Below are 21,561 nucleotides of genomic sequence, written 5' to 3'. Positions count from 1 at the left end.
ATATGCTCCAGGCAAGAATTTTAACAGAAGCTACATTTGACCTTGACCCCTTGACCTAGAATTTTTTTTTTCAAAATCACTGAACATGCATTAACCAGTGGCACTGTGTGAGTGAAGAATGAACTACATTTGACTTAGGGGAGAGAAGATATACTCCAGACAAGGATTTCTCATATAATTTTATGACCTTCACTTTAGACCTAGAAACATGGACCAAGGTCACTGCACACTCTCTACCTAGAGGCACTCTGTGGGGGAAGTATGAGCCAGATTGGGCCAAGGAGAGAGAAGATATACTCCAGACAATAGATCTCAGACGGACAGTAGGACAGCTGGACCAACGGATAGACAGACTGACATGAAAGGGTGCCCGCCAACGGTCCGGTCCCTAATTAAGTGATCAATCTGCTAGATGATTTTTAAGAAAACGTAATTTTTATCTTTCAAATAAATAGACCCATGACAGCAGCTATACTTTAGGAAGCAGTTATTGTGAATACAAAGATATATCTCCTTTGAGTAAGAGCTTCCTTAAACTGCTAGTTCAAATTCCTTCTGTCAATCAACATAAGGCAATGTATTACTGCAACCTTCAACCTTTTATTTCAATGTCTGTCAATACAAAGAACTAAGCTGGTGGCATGCATACACGATGTACTCAACATTATAAGGAAAAAATTGTATAATTTAATTTGTAGTTGAATAAGCTTGACAGAAAGATAATTATTTGGGGGAAAAAAAGTTTATAACAAATGAGAAGCACCATAAAACAGTTGACTCTTAATCAAACAAAAAAAAATTAAAATAACATTTGGTATATTGATACAATCAAACAATGTATATTCCTTGCATATGCTTGGGGTTTTTTAATTTTCTTTTGAGGATTTCCTACCTCTAATACATGTATCAATATATAAAATGTGCTAAATCTTGTATTTACTACAAAAGAAATAATTAGGTTTTTAAAATTATTTTTTTAAATATTTTTTTTTATCTGAGAAGAAAATCAATTGAAAGAAGAAGTACAACCATGTTTTAAAATGCAGCAAAAGCCATGTTACTTTTCAGTCGTCAGTTTTTAAATTCTGATATGACAACTGTCATGGCAACCAGAAACGCATGCTCATTGAAAATCAAATGCCCATCCTATTAATACAGTCAGATAAACCAACTTATACGTACAAATATTTGATATGATGCTTTCACCAAAGTGACCTTTAAGACAAATAATACATGATAAAAAAAAATCAATCTGAAAAGGATAGAGATGGTAATATTTCTTAAGATTTTAAAATACATGTTTAATATTCTTTTTACCTTTGTTTTAAACAAGACCTGTCTACCAAATCTAACAGGGGTTTTGGAAACCTATGAAAATTTTAGTAACATGCATAATTCAACAGAGTTTTTTCTTGAATAAATTAAGTTGTCCATGCATGTATTATTCCCATTGATTAATGGTACATGAACATACATGTATTATATCAACAGATGCACAAAAGAGATGACACATTAGAGTTATTGGTAGATTTTCACAGTTTGGATACCTTATCATAAGGTATGCATCATAATAAAACACAATGAAACATCATTCATCAATGACTTATTAACTGTAATTTTATAGTGATACATGCAAGAATTCCTGAATATTGTACAAGGCTTTCAGCTTTACAGCACAAATAAGAAATGATACACAGCATCACATACAATTTGCTTTAAAGACAGCTCCATGCTTTTTACTTTTAGTGACATTTTAATAATGTGTTGAATTTTTACAGCATTTACAAACATATATGCTGCAAACAAATCATTTGAAAGTTTTCATCAAAACTAAAGATACTTATTATTAATTATTGGCACCAGATACATAATAATCGTTTTGATACTGGTCTCCTGAACACATCTTTATAAGTCCTCTGTCCCACAATATCGTGCAAATCTAACAGAGTCAAATGCATCAACACAATATCTATATATAATAAATACTTTATGTAAGGTTAGGAATTTAATGCATAGAAAAATCATCACAAACTTGTATACTAAATAATGATGATAAAAACGATAACGAAAAAAAAAAGAGAAATTCATCTGACTGTATTTCATACCTGTACATTCATAAGTTAATTGCAAAAAATATATATATATATTATAATATATGTAAATAACAATTCGAATAAAAATGAAAATTTCCTAGATTCCACTTGTGTTTGCGAGGCAAAGCTAGATTCTACTTATGTTTCACATCTTTTAGGTGGGTCTTGACGCGACCTCAGTCTATCGCGAGTATCCAAACTCTTTTGCGTCATCCTCGGTGAAGTCGCCATATCGCCACATATTCTCCTGAAAAAATTATAAACAAATATAAATATGTTTAACGAAAAAATATATGTATAAAAGGGAAAAATTCCATGAATCGTTAATTTTTGGTGGGAAGTTAATTGACTGTGCAATGGGAAGATCCAAGAATTCAAGTCCTCTATAACAAATAATAAAATTACAAATCATTGGATCATATTCACTACTGTATCATGAAAAAAAGGTTTTCATCAAAATATTTTTTTTCTCCAATGCTACTAAAAAGAATTTACAGCATCTGTATTTGTATTTATAAACCCCCTCTTCCAAAAGCATTTCCCAAAGAAATGCAGGTGCAAATTTATAATACTGTTAAATTGCTAATCTAAAGATTAAAACAAAAATCAAGTATGGAAGAGAAATATCATATATACTAATTTCATGCTAAGAATATGAATTAAGAAATGAATTTCATGGAATGAGAAGTTCCGCAAATTAGTTATTTTATTAAAAAGAATTTTCATTTGCAAATTGTACATAAAAGTTTTTTATCCATACCCTGGAGGATTTGGCCTTTTCCTGTGCCTTCATGTAGTCCGAGACAAGTTTGGCCAGCCGTTTCTCGCGGCGTTTCTCCGCTAGCAGGTAACCGCTAGAGATCAGCTTCAATGCTATGTCGTCTTTTGTGTCGGGGTTTAGCAGGCTGACGTATTCTAATCCCCCCACTTTGTATTCAACATTCATTGACAGCTGTCTGTTTGCTACTTCGTCATAGAAGGCGTCGACCGCATCTGCCTTGAAATCCTCCTACAAAGCGAGAATTAATGGATAAAGCTTCACATGTTAGAAAAATCTAGTGAGAGGTAAAACAAATCATTCAAATAATTTACATTTTATTAGAATAAATGATATGAATCTAACTGAACATTTTGTATTGAAATTCAACTTTGAAATAAATAAAGATTAAAACATGCAACTTTTTGGAGGGGGCTTTATGTTTTCATACTAAAAAAACTTGACTATCTTCTGTCATTTTGATTTATCCTGAACATATTACAATGGTGTGAAAACTTATACACTCATGATCATCTAGCTTTATTCAGATAATTAAAACATGACTTATATAAAATCATGCCTATACGCCTGTTACATACATCAGATGGGAGGCCGACACAGGCCAGACAGTACTCCGTGGCTTGTGGGGCCAGGGTTTGGAAGGACGCAGACAATGTAGCCAGGTTAGTAGTCGTGGTTTGCTCCCTCTGAAAACGATCAAAAAATTAATTAACTATCAGTCTTTATTTCAAATAACAAAAAAAGTCTTTTCATATCTTTACAAATGTGTTTTTTCTTTTCTTTCTTTGAAAATCTTTAGTATCACTTACATTTCCATAATCAACGTAGAGAAGTGTGACCTTTGACCCCTCGACCTTTTCCACTTTGGCTCTATACCTGAAATTCGAAGCACACATTACTTATACCTGATACAAACACATTCTACAGAAGTTTCCTCTAAACCAGCTTTTCTTTGCATCCTTCTTCTTTACAACATAAACATTGAAACAATTTAATAATTGATGACTTTATTTAGCAATTTTCTTGGTCCCTTAAGAGCTCACAATTGTTACATGCAAAAAAGTTGGCAAGTATTAACAAATTTTTTTCTAGAATTGAAATTTATTGCCCCCTTGTAGAAAGAGCAAGTCTCCTTCTATTTTGTGGCATTCTCTGTCAATTCAATGTGAGAGTTTCTTTCCCTGCATCATTATCAAAACTTCTGTTTACAGAAATTTACCAGTACGTACCACTCATTGTCCTGCGAGAATTTGGCTGCACACAGATCATTACGTTTTGGGGTGTAGGCCCCGGGGAGAGGGGGATTGGCCTCCATGTCTTGTCGGAGCTGATCCATCAGTTTCTCCAGCTGAGGACCGTTGTCGACCAGCTGGGCGTAGAATTTCAGGTCGTCGCCCACCTCCGTGACGATGATGGGTTTGTAGCTGACGTTTCTCTCGGTGGTGTCCTCTACGACCTCTTCTGGTTCTGTCGCCTCCTGGAAGTCCTTCCACAACTAAAAAATATGCAAATTTTATACAACATGAATTGTCCTGGCAATCTCTTTCTATACAACATGAATATTTGAAAGGGATATTACAAATTATGTTGATAATGAAGCAAAGCGCCTGTCCCTCGCACTTCATTAGAAGTGTGTTTTTACTGTACTCCAAATATCTGAAATCCTCTGACAAAATGGGATTTGTGAAATATAAATATATCTAAGAATGCTCAAACACACAACATTCAAATTGGAGGAAATATAGCAGTAAAATTTTTCAATACAAAATCTTAGATTTCAGTTTATAATCAGCAACTTACATTGCGTTTATTTCTTTTGGCGTTCTCCTCGGCGATTTTCAGCTGTTTGTAGTAGTTACTCCTCTCCGCGGTAAAGTGCACCTTGGCTAGACCCTCTTCTACTAATGCCACTGATAAATTAGTGTTGTCCACAAACAGCCAACCAATGAAATTACCTCCCTTGTCCATACTTTCTACCTGCACATCAACCTGAATACAACGTATACAATATCAATTTTTGAAATCATGTTAATGTTCTATGTAAACCAACAGCATTAAAACAATTGTCTTGAAAAACCTCCAATCCATAGTTTGCACTTGAAATTTTTTAATTGATGCGATTTAAAACATAAGGAGTTACCTCTCTCTGTAAGCACATTTCTTTTGTGAACTGAAGTGCTTCATCGCCATAGGGATCAGAAGGGGACATCTGTCCGCCCGGGAGAGGTCTGGCTCCGCGAGGGCATTCAATACCTACAAAAAAAAAAAAGTTACAAATGTGCACTTAGAACTGACTTTGTTTTTCAGCTTTTGTTTACAAGTAAAATTCATTTTGAATCACAAATTACCTTTATATCTATAAGCGGAAAAACCCTAGATTTACTTCAAAACATTATGAGCCAAATATTACTTGGGAAAAAAAGATGGAGGTACAATTTTAAAATGATTTCTCCTTGGTACCTGATATAAGGAAGGTGAAGAGACAAGTTTCCCTGGGCAGATAGAGTCTGAGACGAGACCCGCTGGCCACAAATTCTACGACAGCTTCCGATTTACCAGCCCTCTGTAGAAATGGCAGAAACTGCTTACACTTGTTCACATCCTGTAAGCAAAAACAAAAAGGTTATGTAATCCTAAATCAGGAATTTGATTTAATGCTGCAAGAATAATAAGGGAATTTCTTTCATTTCAAATACTGACCAGAAAAATTGTAATATGAAAACCTTCAAATATGTCTTTTTTTTTATTAATTAAAATAGTTTACTTTGCTGAAACACGAACCAATATCTGCCTTCTAACATAACTGTGTTTCCTTATGACATTCAAATCAATCAATGATTATTTTCATCCAATCAAAACTTTCATTCACAACTGAAAAAATAAAACAACAAATGTTGATACCCCTGAGATGTCTGCCACCCTGTGGATTGGAGCCTCTTTCTTGGAATGCAGGCCGACTCCTTTCTTCTGGGCCCTGGCCTCGGCTGCCAGCAGCTCATCATAGTGTTCTGACCGCTGGTCATCCTCCTGTCTGTATCGGACCACTGTGGCCAGTCCTTTACCCACCAAGGCTTCTCCAACATTACTGTAATTAATGAGGTACCGTTAAATAGCAGAACTCAAGCAGGGTTGTGGTTAACCACTCGCCCACTCGCCAATGCGATTAAAATTTCAAGTGGGAGATGAAGAAATCAAAATTTGATCGCCCACATGGCGAGCGTCTTGTTCCCGGAACATGACCGTGCTTTGTTTGTATTTTTATAATCCACTTCCTTTTTTCATAACAAACACTACGCTAACCATGACTTTTGGTGTCGTGTGCAAACTATTACATTTGTATACAATACAAGCACTTGCGTGACCTAGACGTATGCCCTAGTGAAACCAATAATGTGGCGGTTTATTGATAGTTATATATACAAAGAAAAGCAGCATTTTCAAATATTTTGTTGATGAGGTATGTGGGCCCGTAAATCACATTGTGGGCCCCTAAACTTTGAAAAGTAAGGGGCCCACATGGCTCCTAGGATGTAAATGGTTAACCACAACCCTGTCAAGAATATTAATTATTGTCATTATACCAAATATAAGAAATAAAAGTTTAGGCAACAGTCCTTACTACACATATAACTTTGAATTTTAATTTTTCATCTTTTACTCTTTTCATCTTTTTCTCTCACAAACACCTGGATAATTTGGATAATTTTTGCCAGATTTATGTTCCAAGTATTACCAGTTTTTAGGAATTCAATATAGATGGGGTTATCAAGAAACCGTGAGTTTTACAGTTACTTACATTCCAGATATGGTGACGGTGCAGCAAGTCTTCTCAGGGAAATTGTTGTTAGCTGGCTGAATGTAATCCACCTGGACGTTAACCTGTAATTCACAATCAGCTGTGTTAAATCATATTCCCCTTCTTACTTACATAACACTCTTAAAATGACAACTCACAAACAAATCAATACAACCAATAGAGGACTACTTTTATTATGTCACTATAACCTACCTATAGTATAGTTATGGAGAGAAATAAAATTCAAAATAATTTGCTCTTATATTCTGACTATCTGCATGAAAGTATTATATCCATTGCTATCAAGGCAAGAAAGCCCTGTACTACCCCATATAAAGCATACAAAGTCAACATCATGTACTGCGAGCTATTTCCTAGAGATTTTACCTCTACTTCATGACCTCACATCTCTTGAAAGTTGAAACCAAATATCAAACAATATTCCATACAATGAGTCCACAACATTGTTTATAAATGTCTGGGATTCACAGTTGCAAAAGATAAGTATAACTCAAAAATGAAGCTGGCTATTCCTAATTCTCAATAAAACTGCCAAGATCATATCTTGTTTCTAATGTCAAGATGTATCTTATTTGCTTTGAAAGAAACTAGAAATGGTAATGGTTTTCATAATCTCATTTAGTAATAATCTGTTGAACTTCAGTCTCTCGAACACCGATTTCTCGAATACCATGGATATGTCAAAGTGATTTCAAAGTCCAAATAACTTTTTCTGTAAGAATTTTACCTTTGACATTCCAATATCAGTCGATATGTTGTAAATTTTTTCTCAGTTCCTTTGAGCTTGAGATAACACTGTTTTGCTGTATATGATATTTGTGCTTGTACAAAACTATGTTTACTGTGAGTGTCCAAATCTTACCTTTTTGCCAATGAGTTTCTTCCTCAGGAATTCTCTTGCCTCAAACATGTACGGAACGTCGTACAGTGGTCGAATTCGGCTTTTGGAAGGAGATTCTGAATCGGTTGCAGCAGCAGTATTTCTGAAATCAACAAGAAATTATGTTTGTTTAGAATACAAGTATGAGAATTTCAGGCCTACAGCATAAAAACACTAAGCAAACCTAATACTTTTAACATCTAACATTCAAAGATATTTAGAAATACGAATTAAAAAAAACATTGATGAGAAAGGAATTTTCTATCTCATCACACTTTCAAGGTTGTAAGTAAACAAATTAAAGGTACTTGGACACAGATTTGAAGTTATTATTTTCTCTATAATATTACGACTTATATATTTTAATAGCATTTCACACAAAAATTGATTAAAAATCTTATTTCGTTTAAAAGATATTGAAATTTCAAATTTTTCGGCTGGTTTGATTGACATATCCTTGCATTCTCACAAATTTAATTTTATTCTTAATCCTTAGGAAAAGTGGCAATCTCGTTTTGTATAAATGAAAAATATTAATACTATAATCCAGAAAATTCAGAGTAGACACGTTTGAAAGCAAAACAAACACACAATATATTGTCAGTCCGTGCAGTTGTGGTAAGCAGACTGTGACGATTGAACGCACCCGGTGAATTCTAAATATAAACAATAACAGAACTCGAGCCCTGTTTACAAAAACTGTGTACATAACACGAGTGTGCTCGATTTGCTAAACTCTGTACGCATCTCCTAGTTCGAAGGAGTTGTTTTGCTTTCTAACATTTCTACTCTGAATAAAATCATTTTTCTTGATAAAAGTTTTTATATTTCTCATTAAAACACATCAAAATTGCCACTTTTCCTGAGGATTAAGAATAAAGTTAAAATTTGTGAAAGTGCAAGGATGTGTCAATCAAGCCCGCCAAAAAATTTAAAGTTTTAATAACTTTTAAATGAAATAAGATTTTTAATTAATTTTTGTGTGAAATGCTATTAAAATATATAATTTGTGATATTATACAGAAAAAATGAGAAAATATTAACTTCAAATCTGTGTCCAAGTACCTTTAAATATCCTACTCAGGTCCATTTCAGAACTGAATACTTAATATAGACTAAGTAATACATGTACTGTATTTCACACAATTACTTAATATTGCAAAACTAGTTAAGTTGACAGTTAATGAAAAGTTTTTGCATATATTTTAGCACTATAAAAATAAAGGCAAGTATTTTTTTTATTTTGCAAGTGGTAGTTTTCACAAAATTTAGCAATAATAACACCCCAAATACGAAGAAATGCACATATATTTACATGTTTACTGTATGAAATCTACTGTATGTGAAAAGACAAATTAATTTTCGGGGTTTATTGGACAAAGCCTAGGTTTCTGTCAATATCCACTTCTTACCTGGGGGGTCGGATACTGGACAGGAACACCTTCTTAAACTGGTTCTTTTCTGTTTTGACAACTAGAGCATCACCGTTGACAACCTCCACAACCTGATAATTAATAACGGATAACAGATTTCTAAAAATCTAATGCATTAAATCTAACAAACAAATGTCAAATATTTAATTCAATTCTTGATAGTGGAAGTCAGTTTGCTGTACTTATTTTTTTCGCTTGTGGTTAATTGCCAATTATTAGAGATTACAATTTTTCAGCAATCATAGTATAGGTCTAAATGCTTTCAAACATATATTTCATATATGATACCCAGTACCATAAGAAATTATGATATGATTGACCTAAATTTTTCAATCTGCAAAATTGTCTTTTTATTTCCTAAGGTACAACATACCTTTCCACTGAAGGACTTGTCTTTGATGTCAACTGTCGGTCCAGAGGGAGAATAATCCTTCCATAATCGTACTTTCTTCTCTTTGGCAACTCTGAAATGAGAAAAAAAATGTGAAAAATTTCTAACCTATATTTTTATCACTCAAAAATCAAAGTCTACATAAAATGGCCTTGTATTACAAGCCATGTGAACTGTAACTGATACTATTGCCATGAAGAGAAAGATATGATTTTGGCGTACTTTTCAGCAGCTCGTAGTTTATCGGCCCCCTGAGTGACCACGCCCATGCTCCAATCCACACAGCGGGCAAATCCCTCCCTCAACAGCAGCTCAGCAATGTTACCATTCTACAACCATAAAAAACAAAAATTCTATAGGCATTGTATTGCTTGTGAAATTCTTATGAGATCCAAAAACTGCATCTCTGGGAAACAAATTTCACTTTTGTTTTGCATGTTTACAATCGCATACAATTTTCATGTGAAATATGAACTACTTAACTTGCAATCATTTTAAATAGTAGAAGGTCAATAAATATATTTCTAAGCAATCAAAATTTTAAAATTTTAAACTTGTTGGTTGGAACATAGTTCCAATGCCTACAAATCACATACAAAATATTCAATGTATGGGTTCCCTTAAAATGGTTATCGTTCAAAGGCATACTGTAAACGTATTACATTTGGCTGTGTATTCTTTTTAGCATTTTTGGCGGAAAGCAGAGTCCGCTAATTCAAGTACAACGCTAAATGTTTTATACTTAAATACATAAATAAGAAAGATAAGAAATGAGCTAAATCAAATCTACGCTAACTTGTTCAAAATTCAATTTCCGCCAAATATCATACATGCTAAATATAATACATTTACAGTATGTAAATTTGTGGGTATGGGTGGTCCATTAAATCCTCAGACATTAAATTCCCACAAAAGATAATTCCACCAGTAATGTGACCCTACATACCGGGTGTAGGACTGTCCCCAGCAGGTTTTGGTTGGAGACTCCCTCCAGTATGATCTGTACGTCCCTCTGCAGTAGACGGACCTCGGTGAAATATTTGGCCTCCGCAGCAAATTGTTCAGGCACCTGCTTACCACTCTCATCTTGCTTGAACATTGGACACTAAGAAAAGAACTTGTACATCTTAAGAAAATTCTGGGATACTTCATTGCATAACATGAGAAGGAAATGTATTTTTCTTGAATAAAAAAATATTTAGTACATTTTAACTCATTATGATTTTTTCCCCAAGCCAGTTATGTATTTTTCCTAAACAAAAAACAACAAACACAAACCTTTATTCCAGAGAGCATGATGGTGACATAGTCAAACGATGGTAAGAGGAAAGCCCTGACAGTGCACCCATCTCTCACATGTTCTATCACAGCTGTTGATAAAAAAATTACATGTGAAATGACACATCAATATACCGAATTTTTTTAGCCAACTTACAGTGAAACAAACACTTCATTTCATAAAGATTAATATGATCAATCACATAAAATGAATAAGTATTTTTACATCTCCAAAACAGGTGATAATCCACAGAGCTCATATTAGAAATTCAAAAACGTCAATAGCGATTTTCTACAGTATGAAACTAAAAAGAAATTTTAAAAGATATTTGACTGACAGAATACTGAGCCACAATTCCTAGTAAGAGAAACGTTAGAAGTACCATCAATTGGTTTGTTGTGGTGAGAGTCCACAAAGTTTCGAGGGTTCTCCACGTTCCACTTTACGTTGCGTACATGTTTAGCTGCCTCCGCTGTATTCCACTTTCCCTTCCCAGCAGCCTTTGCTGCATCCTCCAACTGGATCAGCTGTTGTTGACCTGGACTGTGTGTTACATTAAAATCCATGATATAGACTTTACACCCAAGAAGGCAAGATATACTAATTACACTGTACAGGGTTATTTTCACCCTTGAACACTTGCAAACAATTTTGTTCCACTTTAAATTCACTCACACCAAGTTTTGCTGAAGCGATTATGCTTTTTTTTTTTGTCCCATTTTATATTTGCCCATGAGCAATGAGGGTAAAATAATGGCAATTAATATAAAATGTTTCCAAAATTTCACAATATAAAATACGGAGGAAAATTTTTTTTACTCAGATGATGTTTTAAGCTTACAACTATGCTTGGAAATCAAAAGAACCGTTTACTTTTTGACACTGTTAGCTCCCCAGAAGGGAGATAAGTCTGACTTACTCATCGGGCCTGAGCCCCCCTCTTCTAACTTCTACCAGCCCCTCAGTCACTAAAGCCTCCGTAATGTTCTCTCCTGATGTATCTGTAAGGCAAATTCTATATTTATAAGTCAGGATATGGCAATTTTCTGGCCCTCCTTCTTTCTTTTTAAACTTAAATACAGTACTAAGTTTCTAATTATTAAGTTGTAATATCTTTAAATACAATTTCATACAAGAGTTTCTAATCTAACTGATTAAAGAAATACTGAGGAGAAAGCATCCTCGCACTTCTGCTCCTCCCCTTTTTACCTTTACCAAGATAAACACACCCATATTCTCTCCTTATTCCTGGTAGTGAGTTTTCTATAACCAACCCTCCCCCAACCACTCTTTAACTTTCCCAAGGTACACAGAATCATTTTTACTCCCCGTGTCTGATACTGCCTGTTCTATAACAAAATCTACCCCTCTCTCTCTTACCTTTCCCCAGATAAACACAGCCATATTCCCTTCCAGTCCCTGGTACTGTGTATTCTATGACAAAAGCCACTTCTTTCCCAATCAACTTCTTCCTCAGGTACTCTCTGGCTTCCCATGCAAAGGGCTGAAATGGATTAATATGGCATTTTATTGGCATCCCTTTTCCAATAGCACAGCTATGACTACAGTAAAACTTGGTTATAACAAAGTCACTGGGACCTGTAAAAATACTTTACTATATTGGTAATTTGTTATATCTGTGTAAGGAATTCATAAATGTTTACACTGGGGGATCCAAGAAAACTTCACTTCATATGTGAATTCATAATATACAGGTTCGTATTAAACAAGTTTTACTGTATACATGCACACGATACACACATGTTCATGTGCAAGAATAAATTATCACAATGTAAATTTCTACTCAATTCAGAGGTTCTTCAGGCATTCAAAATCCTAGACCTGTCTCATGTTGGGACATGAAAATGACCCAATGCCCAAATAAAGATTCATTAAGCAACACTGCATAGTTATGTAGCATTTTATAACCCGTCAAGAAAAGATATTTCATTTAAGTTGTTAAAACAGGATTGTAATGCAATTTTCGGCAATATAATTAATACAGCTCTGTTGAATTTTAATTATTTTTTAACCTGAACTTTCAAAATATCAAAGGTAAAACCTGTCTTCGATATGTTCAATAATTTCAGGTATTTTCCCGGTTTTGTTACCTCGTCCTTTGTCTCCACGCTGTCCTGTGCTGGATTGGGCCGTCTAGCCATGCGAGGGGCAGTGATGTTGGAGAAGCATATTGTTTTCTCTGGGGGTGGGCCTCCCTTGGGTTGACCCCTGATGACCACTGCATCTCCCGACAAGACCTGCAAAAAATGGTAAAAACTTAGATACGTAGATACTGCACATATACATGTTGTGGAAATGTTTAAAAGCATGGTATAAATTGGAAATTTGGATTTTATTTTTAAATTAGACTAGTAGTTTACATAGATGTTAATACAGTTGTTTCAAAATTGTTTATTAAAGATAGTTAAATTTATATTTCTTGAAAATCTAAATTTCAGTAGGCATTAGATACACACATGAAGCTCCTGAAAAATGATGAATCTATATATAGTTTTTTTTTAACTATAGCCTGTCGAATTTCCTATCACTAACTTATTACTTCTAAAAAATACATTTTTTTTTAAACAAGAAGTTTTTTTTTGTCTATCACGACTTCCTAACAAATGAAATGTGCATGTATATGATGTTATTGTACAACTATACTTTGAAATCAGAACAAATTATTGTTTTTTTAAATCTTCAGCATGTTTTTTTTTTTCATATATAGATCTGTCAATACATTAACATTTTAGAACGTGTGCATGATGTGTGAAAGTACCATATGCATATGTGGTTCATACCTAGTAATAAATTAACCATGTTTAGTTAGCCTCGTGAAACTCATATAACACGTTTGTTTTTCATGTATAACTTAAAAATAAAATTACATTTAAAAAAAAAAACAACATAGAAGACAATATGCCAGTTAATTTCTTTTTCTAGTCTGACAAACACAATCACATCATCTGGTATGTTATGCAGAAAAATACCATCAAGCGATTTCTAATTAAAAAAGGAACATTTGTACACGACTATGTAAAATTTGAATAAACAGCGCACTTTTAATGTAAGCGATTTTAAAATTCTCACTTGTTTCACGATCCCACGGTGAACAGCTGTTTGTGAATTGCTCATGTTGTTTTGACTCGTGGACAGTCGCGTTGTAAAAGGAAGTCACTTTGTCACGTGGATGAAATTGAAATAACGAAAGCTGATTACAATCCTAGCCTCAAGCAACAAATATGTAAGAAAATAAATCTCTGTATTGTGTATATGACATGTCCTCTGCTGCTCGTAGATGAAAAGTGAAAACACGTGAACCTTCTTTTCGCCGGTTTTGGTGATGTGGCGAGATCTGGCTCATGTGAATGTTTTAAAGATGCAAAATTCTACACTGAACGTTTTGCATCAAAATGATGATGATTTATTTAGTTGTTTTTAAAATGACTTTTTAATCAGTTTAATAAATTTACTTCAAAATTTTAAAATGCTAAATGTACGTGCATTTGTTTTTGCTTTTCTTCATAATTTATTTTATTTTCGTTGTTTCGAAATTCTTTGTCCGGATAATAACGGAAAAGATGGCGAGGTGGATCTTGTGTATGATTTATAAACATAAATATTAAATAATGCAATAAACAATCTATTTATTTTTTAATTATGATGTTTTTTCTTAAAATCCCAAGAAAAATTTCTTCAAAAGCGGAATTTAAAACAGGGGCGTAGCAAACATAAATTACTTACACTATAGGAAATGTTAATTGAAGACCTGGTTGCCCCCCCCCCCCAACTTTAAGTGATGTACCGAAATGGTACTGAAAGTAGTTGACATTGAAAAAAAGCCCCCCCCCCCCCCCCCCCCCCCCCCCCCCCCCCCCCCCCCCCCCCCCAAAACCTATTTCCCACTTGGGCCATTTTTTTCCCATTTTTTTTTTTTTTTTTTTTTTTTTTTTGCTTGTCAACTTTTTCAGGTACGTAAAAAAAAAATTTTCTCTGGCTGCCCCCCCCCCCCCACTTTCAAAAACGATGCTACGCCACTGTTAAATATACCAAAATACAATTAAAAGTAAGTAAAAGTAACCGAAAATGTGTCTGATCCAAAAGTAAGATAAGGGTGCACGTACTATGGCTATATGTAACAATTAAAAATTCTCTGAAAGTCTCATTAAGGATGCGATTGCAAGGCGTCACCCAATAGACTCATATTTATGGTTCAGCAAAAAACCATCATATGAAAATTCATTTTAAAAAAATAGAAAAAAGGAGGGGGTTACTGAAATGCATGAAGCTTCAAAATTAAGTCACTTTATATCATTGGTATAACATATATTAGTTGAAAATTCATTGGGTAATTTTTGTCTAAACGTTGAACACTGCTCTCGAGGTGAATTAAAATATTACTGTAAATTTACAATTAATACTCCCCAAAGCAACGTGGCATTACTTCATCTATCAATTGATAGTTTCCGATACAATTTTTATTTTCAAGAAATATAGAGCATATCATTTAATATCTGGAGAAATTTTTTTTTTTCATTTCAGTTTTGATGCGTGTATGCCATATTTAAACATTCACCTAATAAATATATCAAAAGATTGGTGGTTACCATGACAACCATAACTTCCTTATAACTCCAATTTCCATGGTTGGTATTTTGATATTAAGATATACGTAATTAACTTTAAAGGCAAATTAATTATATGTGAAAATGAGAAGAAAAAAAATCATTGGACGAATATTTTCACAGAACCTTGTAACCCGTTCCTTAGATTTCATTCAGTGGTATAGAAGGAGTTGAGAATAAGAGATGGGTACCCAATAGATCTATGCGCATATCTAGAGGGGTGGGGTCTGATATTGTAGCAGAGCAAAAACGGAAACACGCGCCTTTGCTCTTTGTCTGTACGTGCATAGTATCTTAATTTTATTTCAAACCCACTGGGATACATCGTATCGACATAAGAATGGAAAATAATATAACCATTGTAATTAATACAACGTGTCAACACTGTAGTTAGAAAGGTTGAGTTGTAGGCCACAACAAGTGTTTTAATTTCCTCTTTTCACATTTAAGATTTTGAACGAATTCTGCTACGTATAAATACAAAATACTGAATAGGTCGATCCGCAATAGCGGTGCGTGATAAGTACCCATGCGATTTCTAATAGATAGTTTGAAGACTTGGTCTAAAAAAAAAAAGCGGGGGGGGGGGGGGGGGGGGGGGGGGGGATGAATATTATCAAACAGAAATTCATAAAGGTATCTTTTTAATTTCAACTTGTGTGTACAATCAGAATGTTTCTAACAAAATAATTTGGCAAATGACCAATGACAAAGTGAGTAAATTTACGATTTTCGTTGAAAAAAAAAAACAGCTGTCAATGATGTCAAAATAAAACATTTAAGAAATGAATAGACTATCTATTTAACCAATATGGATCCCTAATACACGGAGCATCATGATGTACAAAGTCAAAAGTCAGAGTAATTATAACCAACAATAGCGGTGTTGTAGAGAAGGATTTTCCCCATAGCCAACCCCCCCCCCCTCGGAAATCGTACTCTAGAGCAGGATTGTCCCGACCCTGAGGGGAAATTTCACACCAGAGCCCAATTTTCCCCTCTTTCTTTCTCAAAGTAGGATTTCTCCCTTGTTAGAGAGTCAATGTAAAACACAGCCGTAATATTTTTGTGAAAAATGATAAACGGTATAGTTCTGGGCCTACTGATTTTTAAATCGTAATGCGTGTTTTTCGACTTGTGTGGTTAAATTTTCTGAGCACAAATTTCAAATCATGGAGTCTCAACCCATACAGTTAGATTTCAATAGAAAATGTAAATGTCCTCAACTTCCATGTCTTAACACCTCTAATGGCATAGGGTACTTGTATGTATCACATTTTTAATGTGGAGTTTAACAAGGCTATGTACATGTAGCACAAACATTCATAATGTCACATATACATGTATAGAGTATCCAAATATTGAGCATCAAGTAATTCAAAGAACTTTGGTCCCATATGGTTTCAGATGAATAAAGTCCAGATATATGCAGATAAAATTTAGATCATAGGAAAGAAAAAGTGAGCAAGCTCACATACCCCACGCTCCCCCAAAACTCAAAGTGCTGAAAATCCCAGAAAAAACAAAGGAATTTCCCCATTATATGCACATCTACACATTGTGTCCTAAATCATCTGCAAAGTTTGCTGAAATTCTGTGCAGCGGTTTATGAGGAGTTGCGCTGACAAACTGTTCATCTCTGTATTCAAGATATTGTCAAAAATCTAAGTTGAAAAGTGTGGAAATTCCCGGAAAAAATAAAGGAATTAAATTTTTTGGTAATGTGCACATTTACACATTGTGTTCTAAATATCTGCAAAGTTTGACGAAATTCTGTGCAGCGGTTTAAGAGGAGCTGCGCTGACAAAAAAACAGGACTGACTGACTGACGGGTCAAAAACATTATACTTCACGCAACTTGTTGCATGGGGTATAAATATACACACAGTTTCTTTTGTAGAAACTGTGGGACGTGGAGATTGGTTCTTTGGACGAGACCATATAAACTGAGGCCCCGTGTAGCTGCTGGCACGATAAAAACTCTTTACTGTTCAATGGCCGTTAGTGCCGAGGATCTATAGGGAAAAAAATGCAGCTCTCCACAGGCAAGTGGTGGCATCTCCATATTATAAGTGAAATATTCTCGAGAGGGAAGTTAAACAACACAAGAGGCCCAGGGGCCACATCGCTCACCTGAGCATATCGTCTAGGGAAAAAAAATCAGATCAGAACTGAAAAGTTTACTTAAAGGGGAGGGGGGGGGGGGCTTGAATTTAATACTACTTTAGAATGTCTTCATATTGATACAGCATATAACTTTGCTGTTCTTGATAAAAAGATCTTTTAAAAACATTTTCTTCCTATACTATCACTTATCATAGCTTTGAATTACTAGTACTTGAGAAGACGATTTTTATAAATATTTTCCCTATATACTCCTATGTAAAACTTTGATCGGCCATTGTGGCCCCACCTTACCCCCGGGGGTCATGATTTGAACAAACTTGAATCTACACTATATGAGGATGCTTCCAAATGAGTTTCTTCTTTCCTGGCCCAGTAGTTCTTGAGAAGATTTTTGTAGATTTTCCATATATACTCCTATGTAAAAATTTGATTGGCCATTGCGGCCCCACCCTACCCCCGGGGGTCATGATTTGAACAAACTTGAATCTACACTATATGAGGATGCTTCCACATGAGTTTCATCTTTCCTGGCCCAGTGGTTCTTGACAAGAAGATTTTTAAAGGTTTTCCTTATATACTCTTATGTAAAACTTTGATTGGCTATTGTGGCCCCACCCTACCCCCGGGGGTCATCATTTGAACAAACCTGAATCTACACTACCTGAGGATGCTTCAACATGAGTTTCATCTTTCCTGGCCCAGTGGTTCTTGAGAAGAAGATTTTTTAAAAATGCCATTAATTTTTCACTAATTCATAATATCTCCCCTTGAATGAGGCCTTGGCCCTTCATTTGAACAAACTTGAATCCCCTTCACCTAAGGATACTTTGTGGCAGGTTTGGTTGAAATTGGCTCAGTGGTTCTTGAGAAGAAGTCGAAAATGTGAAAAGTTAACGACGACAACGACAACACCAACGACGACGACAGACAACGGACAAATTTTGATCAGAAAAGCTCACAGGATCCTTCGGCTCAGGTGAGCTAATAAATCAATCTTTCGTAAAAATTTCTTGTCCATTCTACACAGGAAAGGAACTTAAAAAATGAAAAAAAAGAGCTTGTAGTGTATATAACAGTTTATTCATAAAATAAATGATATCAGATCACAAAAAATGACAGACACCCACTCAAAAAAGCATATATTCCAAAAAATGTGATATTATTCTGGTTTCTAATTTGTAAAAGAAGGATAACTCTTACAACAAGGATGTACCAGATTAATCACAAAAATATTGCATACAGACACAGGCCTTTAAAAAGCATGAATGTATTGATGCACCCAAACACTCTTTCAAAATATATTTAATAAAAGACATGCAAAGTATTATAACTTCACAAAAATGCTCCCCTGTAAAAAAAAAAATTCCAAAAATATTGATATTTTGTTGGAATTATATTTCTATGTTCAGTCTGTCTTGAGACATAGGTGGTTCTTATTCAAAATGTAAACTCTAGCATACACAATGTTGCAATAAGGTATAATTTTATCAGGTAGTGAGAAAAAAATGGTACTCTGTAAAAAACATACAAGTGTAATCTTAAAAGATTTAATTATTTCATTCTCCAGTGAAATTGAGAAATGGAAGCAAAAGCTGCAGTACATTCATGTCCTACACAAAAAATCACTTTGAATTGTGATTTTGATATTTAGGGGGGAAAATGATTGTCAACTGAAATATACAAGAATAGTAAATGAAAACTTGCACATTAATAAACCTAGACTAAGACTATAAAAGAACTTGTATGATATTTTGATGTCTATATGTAAATGTGACATGAAAAAGTTTTAAAAATTCATTTTTTTTTTTACTTTTTTTAAGAGCATTTTTGCTTCACAGGGAGGTCTCTGGAATAACTGAAATACTGGAAAATTTAAGATATGAAAATAAATTTAAATAAACACTAACATTTTTCAATGTTGGACATTATTACTAGTGATTTAAAAAAATAATCTTAACAAGTGCAAAACAAGGACATAATAAATATTACACATAAAAACTTAAAAATAAACTCTTACAATTAACCCTTCTTTCTGTACTATAAAAAACTCTTGCCTTTTAATTCATTAAATATAGGCTTTAATTTTAGGACATTATAGTATTTAGATTTTCATTAAAATTGCTTCATAGCATCTTCTGATTGCAGAGTTATAGGAAATTTCTTCTACAATGATTAATTAAATATAAACAAAAGACATTAGTATAAGTTCATTGAATTTTCAGTATACCATAAATCACTTTTTTTTCATGAGAACTTTATTTACACATAATAACGCAAAGCAATGTGCTCGCAAAAATTTCATTCTCGGGTATAAAAGTATTCCTTACAATTATATAGAGGAATAACAACAATTTATGAAAATTTTGTCTCGCTAATAAAGAGTCATCGACTATCTTGCAAAAATAAGGTGTCCCTAAAATTTAATGATCTACAGTACATGAATAACCCTAAAGTACATCCTTTGAACCATCAATACTTTTGATTGCTTATAAACACTGAACCCGGTGAATTACTGTAAAAATATTCCAAAGTTATGTACTCTATTAAGGACAATTTAATAATTGATTGTTAAACAAATTTCTATGCATGTTTGATGCATTTCTTATATTATGACTGCCAAAAAACCCCACTAAGAATGAAATTTAGCTTTAAGCTAAGAGAGTCTACTTAGTACAGTATATAAATATCGATATATCAAAACAAGATGACGTACAAAAAAAATGCACACAAAAATAGAGGAGAAAATACAGATACAATCAACATTTAAAATCTGGATATAGAAAGTCATACATAACATACAGAAGACTGAAAAAGAAAAAAAACAAAGATTGAAAAAAAGTCCAATAATAAGTTAACAAAGTTGAATATAATGAATCAAAGATAATCATAAATAAAACAAAGAAAAAAACGAAAATAGAAAATCAACAGATTGACTAGTTTGTTTGCTATCCTCTAAATAGTTTGAATATATTAGAAACAAATGGAAGCTGACTAAGAAATAAATATTCTAACTAGTTATTACACCTTATCATTTTATTTACATGACTCATCACATCCTTTTTACACAAAAAACAAGATATAGATTTTTCATTTGTTTTACACAGCATAACACCTTTTTTTCAAGATGGAATAAAGTTTGTCAAACAAGAATAAAAGACAAATTTAGCAAGCTCTCAATGCATAATTTAAAGAGTGATGTCCCTTTGCTATAAGGTTTACAGACCCCCCTGAAAAGAGGAATAACTCTCACTGAATTAATGTCTACAATACCTTAAAAATTACCTAGTTAAAAAAGAGGTTATTATGTCAAATTTTGCAAAGCTACATGTTCTGAAATTGATTGGCAATGCATTTCAATAATATTGAGATATAGGGTGGGATTGATTCAAGTTTCACAGGAGTGAAAAAAGGGAAAATGAAAATGTGCACTATTTTGATTGAATTCATTTAAATCACATTTCATTTCAATTTCATTTTGCTCTTCTAAAACAGTAATAATTAAAAAAAAAAAAAAAACGATTTCCAGTTTATGGAGCAGAGGACCACCCTTACAAAAAAATTACTTATTTTGAAACATTGGAAACCACTTAGGCATTGCAACTTCTGTTAATTTACGGGAAATATTTGTTAGAACACTATAAATTTACAATTTTACTTTGAAATTAATAACTTTTTTTCCTGAAACTTCTCAATTTCTATACTAAATAAATTATCTCGTAAAAAATCTTTGGTATATACATGTATAGGTATATTCTTTGAGAACGGATTCAAAGTTTTAAAAGTTTCTCATAAAAGGCATAGTAGAAGAAAGAATATTCCAGCAGGAACATTTATATAGTGGTAGGTGATGAAGAGATGAACAAACAGTAGTAATATATAAAGTTAATGTAAAAAGCATGAAAAAGCAAATAAAGCACATGTACAAGCCATTAGCACTATTCTGAGTAGCTGAGAAAACAAGAGGACACAAAATCTCTGTCCACTGGAGTTGTCAGTTTTTCATATACATCCAAATGTCAAAATTGTATGTACATCTCTCCCCATTTTTCCAATTACATTTTAGTTTGAGTTTATAATGCCATTTGAGCCAAGCAAAAATTATGAAATCTCTCCCCAAAGAATCCCCCCTCAACCCCCC

The 21,561-nt window shown here is 33.7% G+C and overlaps 1 protein-coding gene across 1 annotated transcript; it reads right to left on the bottom strand.

The window, feature by feature from the left end:
- Positions 1 to 578: 578 nt before the first annotated feature.
- Positions 579 to 14,040, bottom strand: LOC134247972 (staphylococcal nuclease domain-containing protein 1-like). The gene is made up of 21 exons (XM_062730368.1): positions 13,762 to 14,040; positions 12,783 to 12,929; positions 12,052 to 12,175; positions 11,591 to 11,672; positions 11,054 to 11,214; positions 10,671 to 10,762; positions 10,339 to 10,497; positions 9,615 to 9,721; positions 9,375 to 9,465; positions 8,981 to 9,072; positions 7,551 to 7,671; positions 6,668 to 6,750; positions 5,773 to 5,956; positions 5,332 to 5,473; positions 5,012 to 5,124; positions 4,672 to 4,860; positions 4,101 to 4,366; positions 3,681 to 3,747; positions 3,450 to 3,557; positions 2,854 to 3,102; positions 579 to 2,340 (listed from the first exon to the last, which is right to left on the bottom strand). The coding sequence occupies exons 1-21, from the start codon at positions 13,804 to 13,806 to the stop codon at positions 2,275 to 2,277; spliced, it is 2,688 nt and encodes an 895-aa protein (XP_062586352.1). The 5' UTR covers positions 13,807 to 14,040; the 3' UTR covers positions 579 to 2,274.
- Positions 14,041 to 21,561: the final 7,521 nt, after the last annotated feature.

This window comes from Saccostrea cucullata, unplaced genomic scaffold (genome assembly GCF_032062105.1).
Source record: "Saccostrea cucullata isolate Sc308-1 unplaced genomic scaffold, CSIRO_AGI_Scuc_v1 ctg448, whole genome shotgun sequence".
Taxonomy (NCBI): Eukaryota; Metazoa; Mollusca; class Bivalvia; order Ostreida; family Ostreidae; genus Saccostrea; species Saccostrea cuccullata.
The sequence above is the reverse complement of the archived record's forward strand: the minus strand, read 5'-3'. Positions and strand labels throughout refer to the sequence as shown.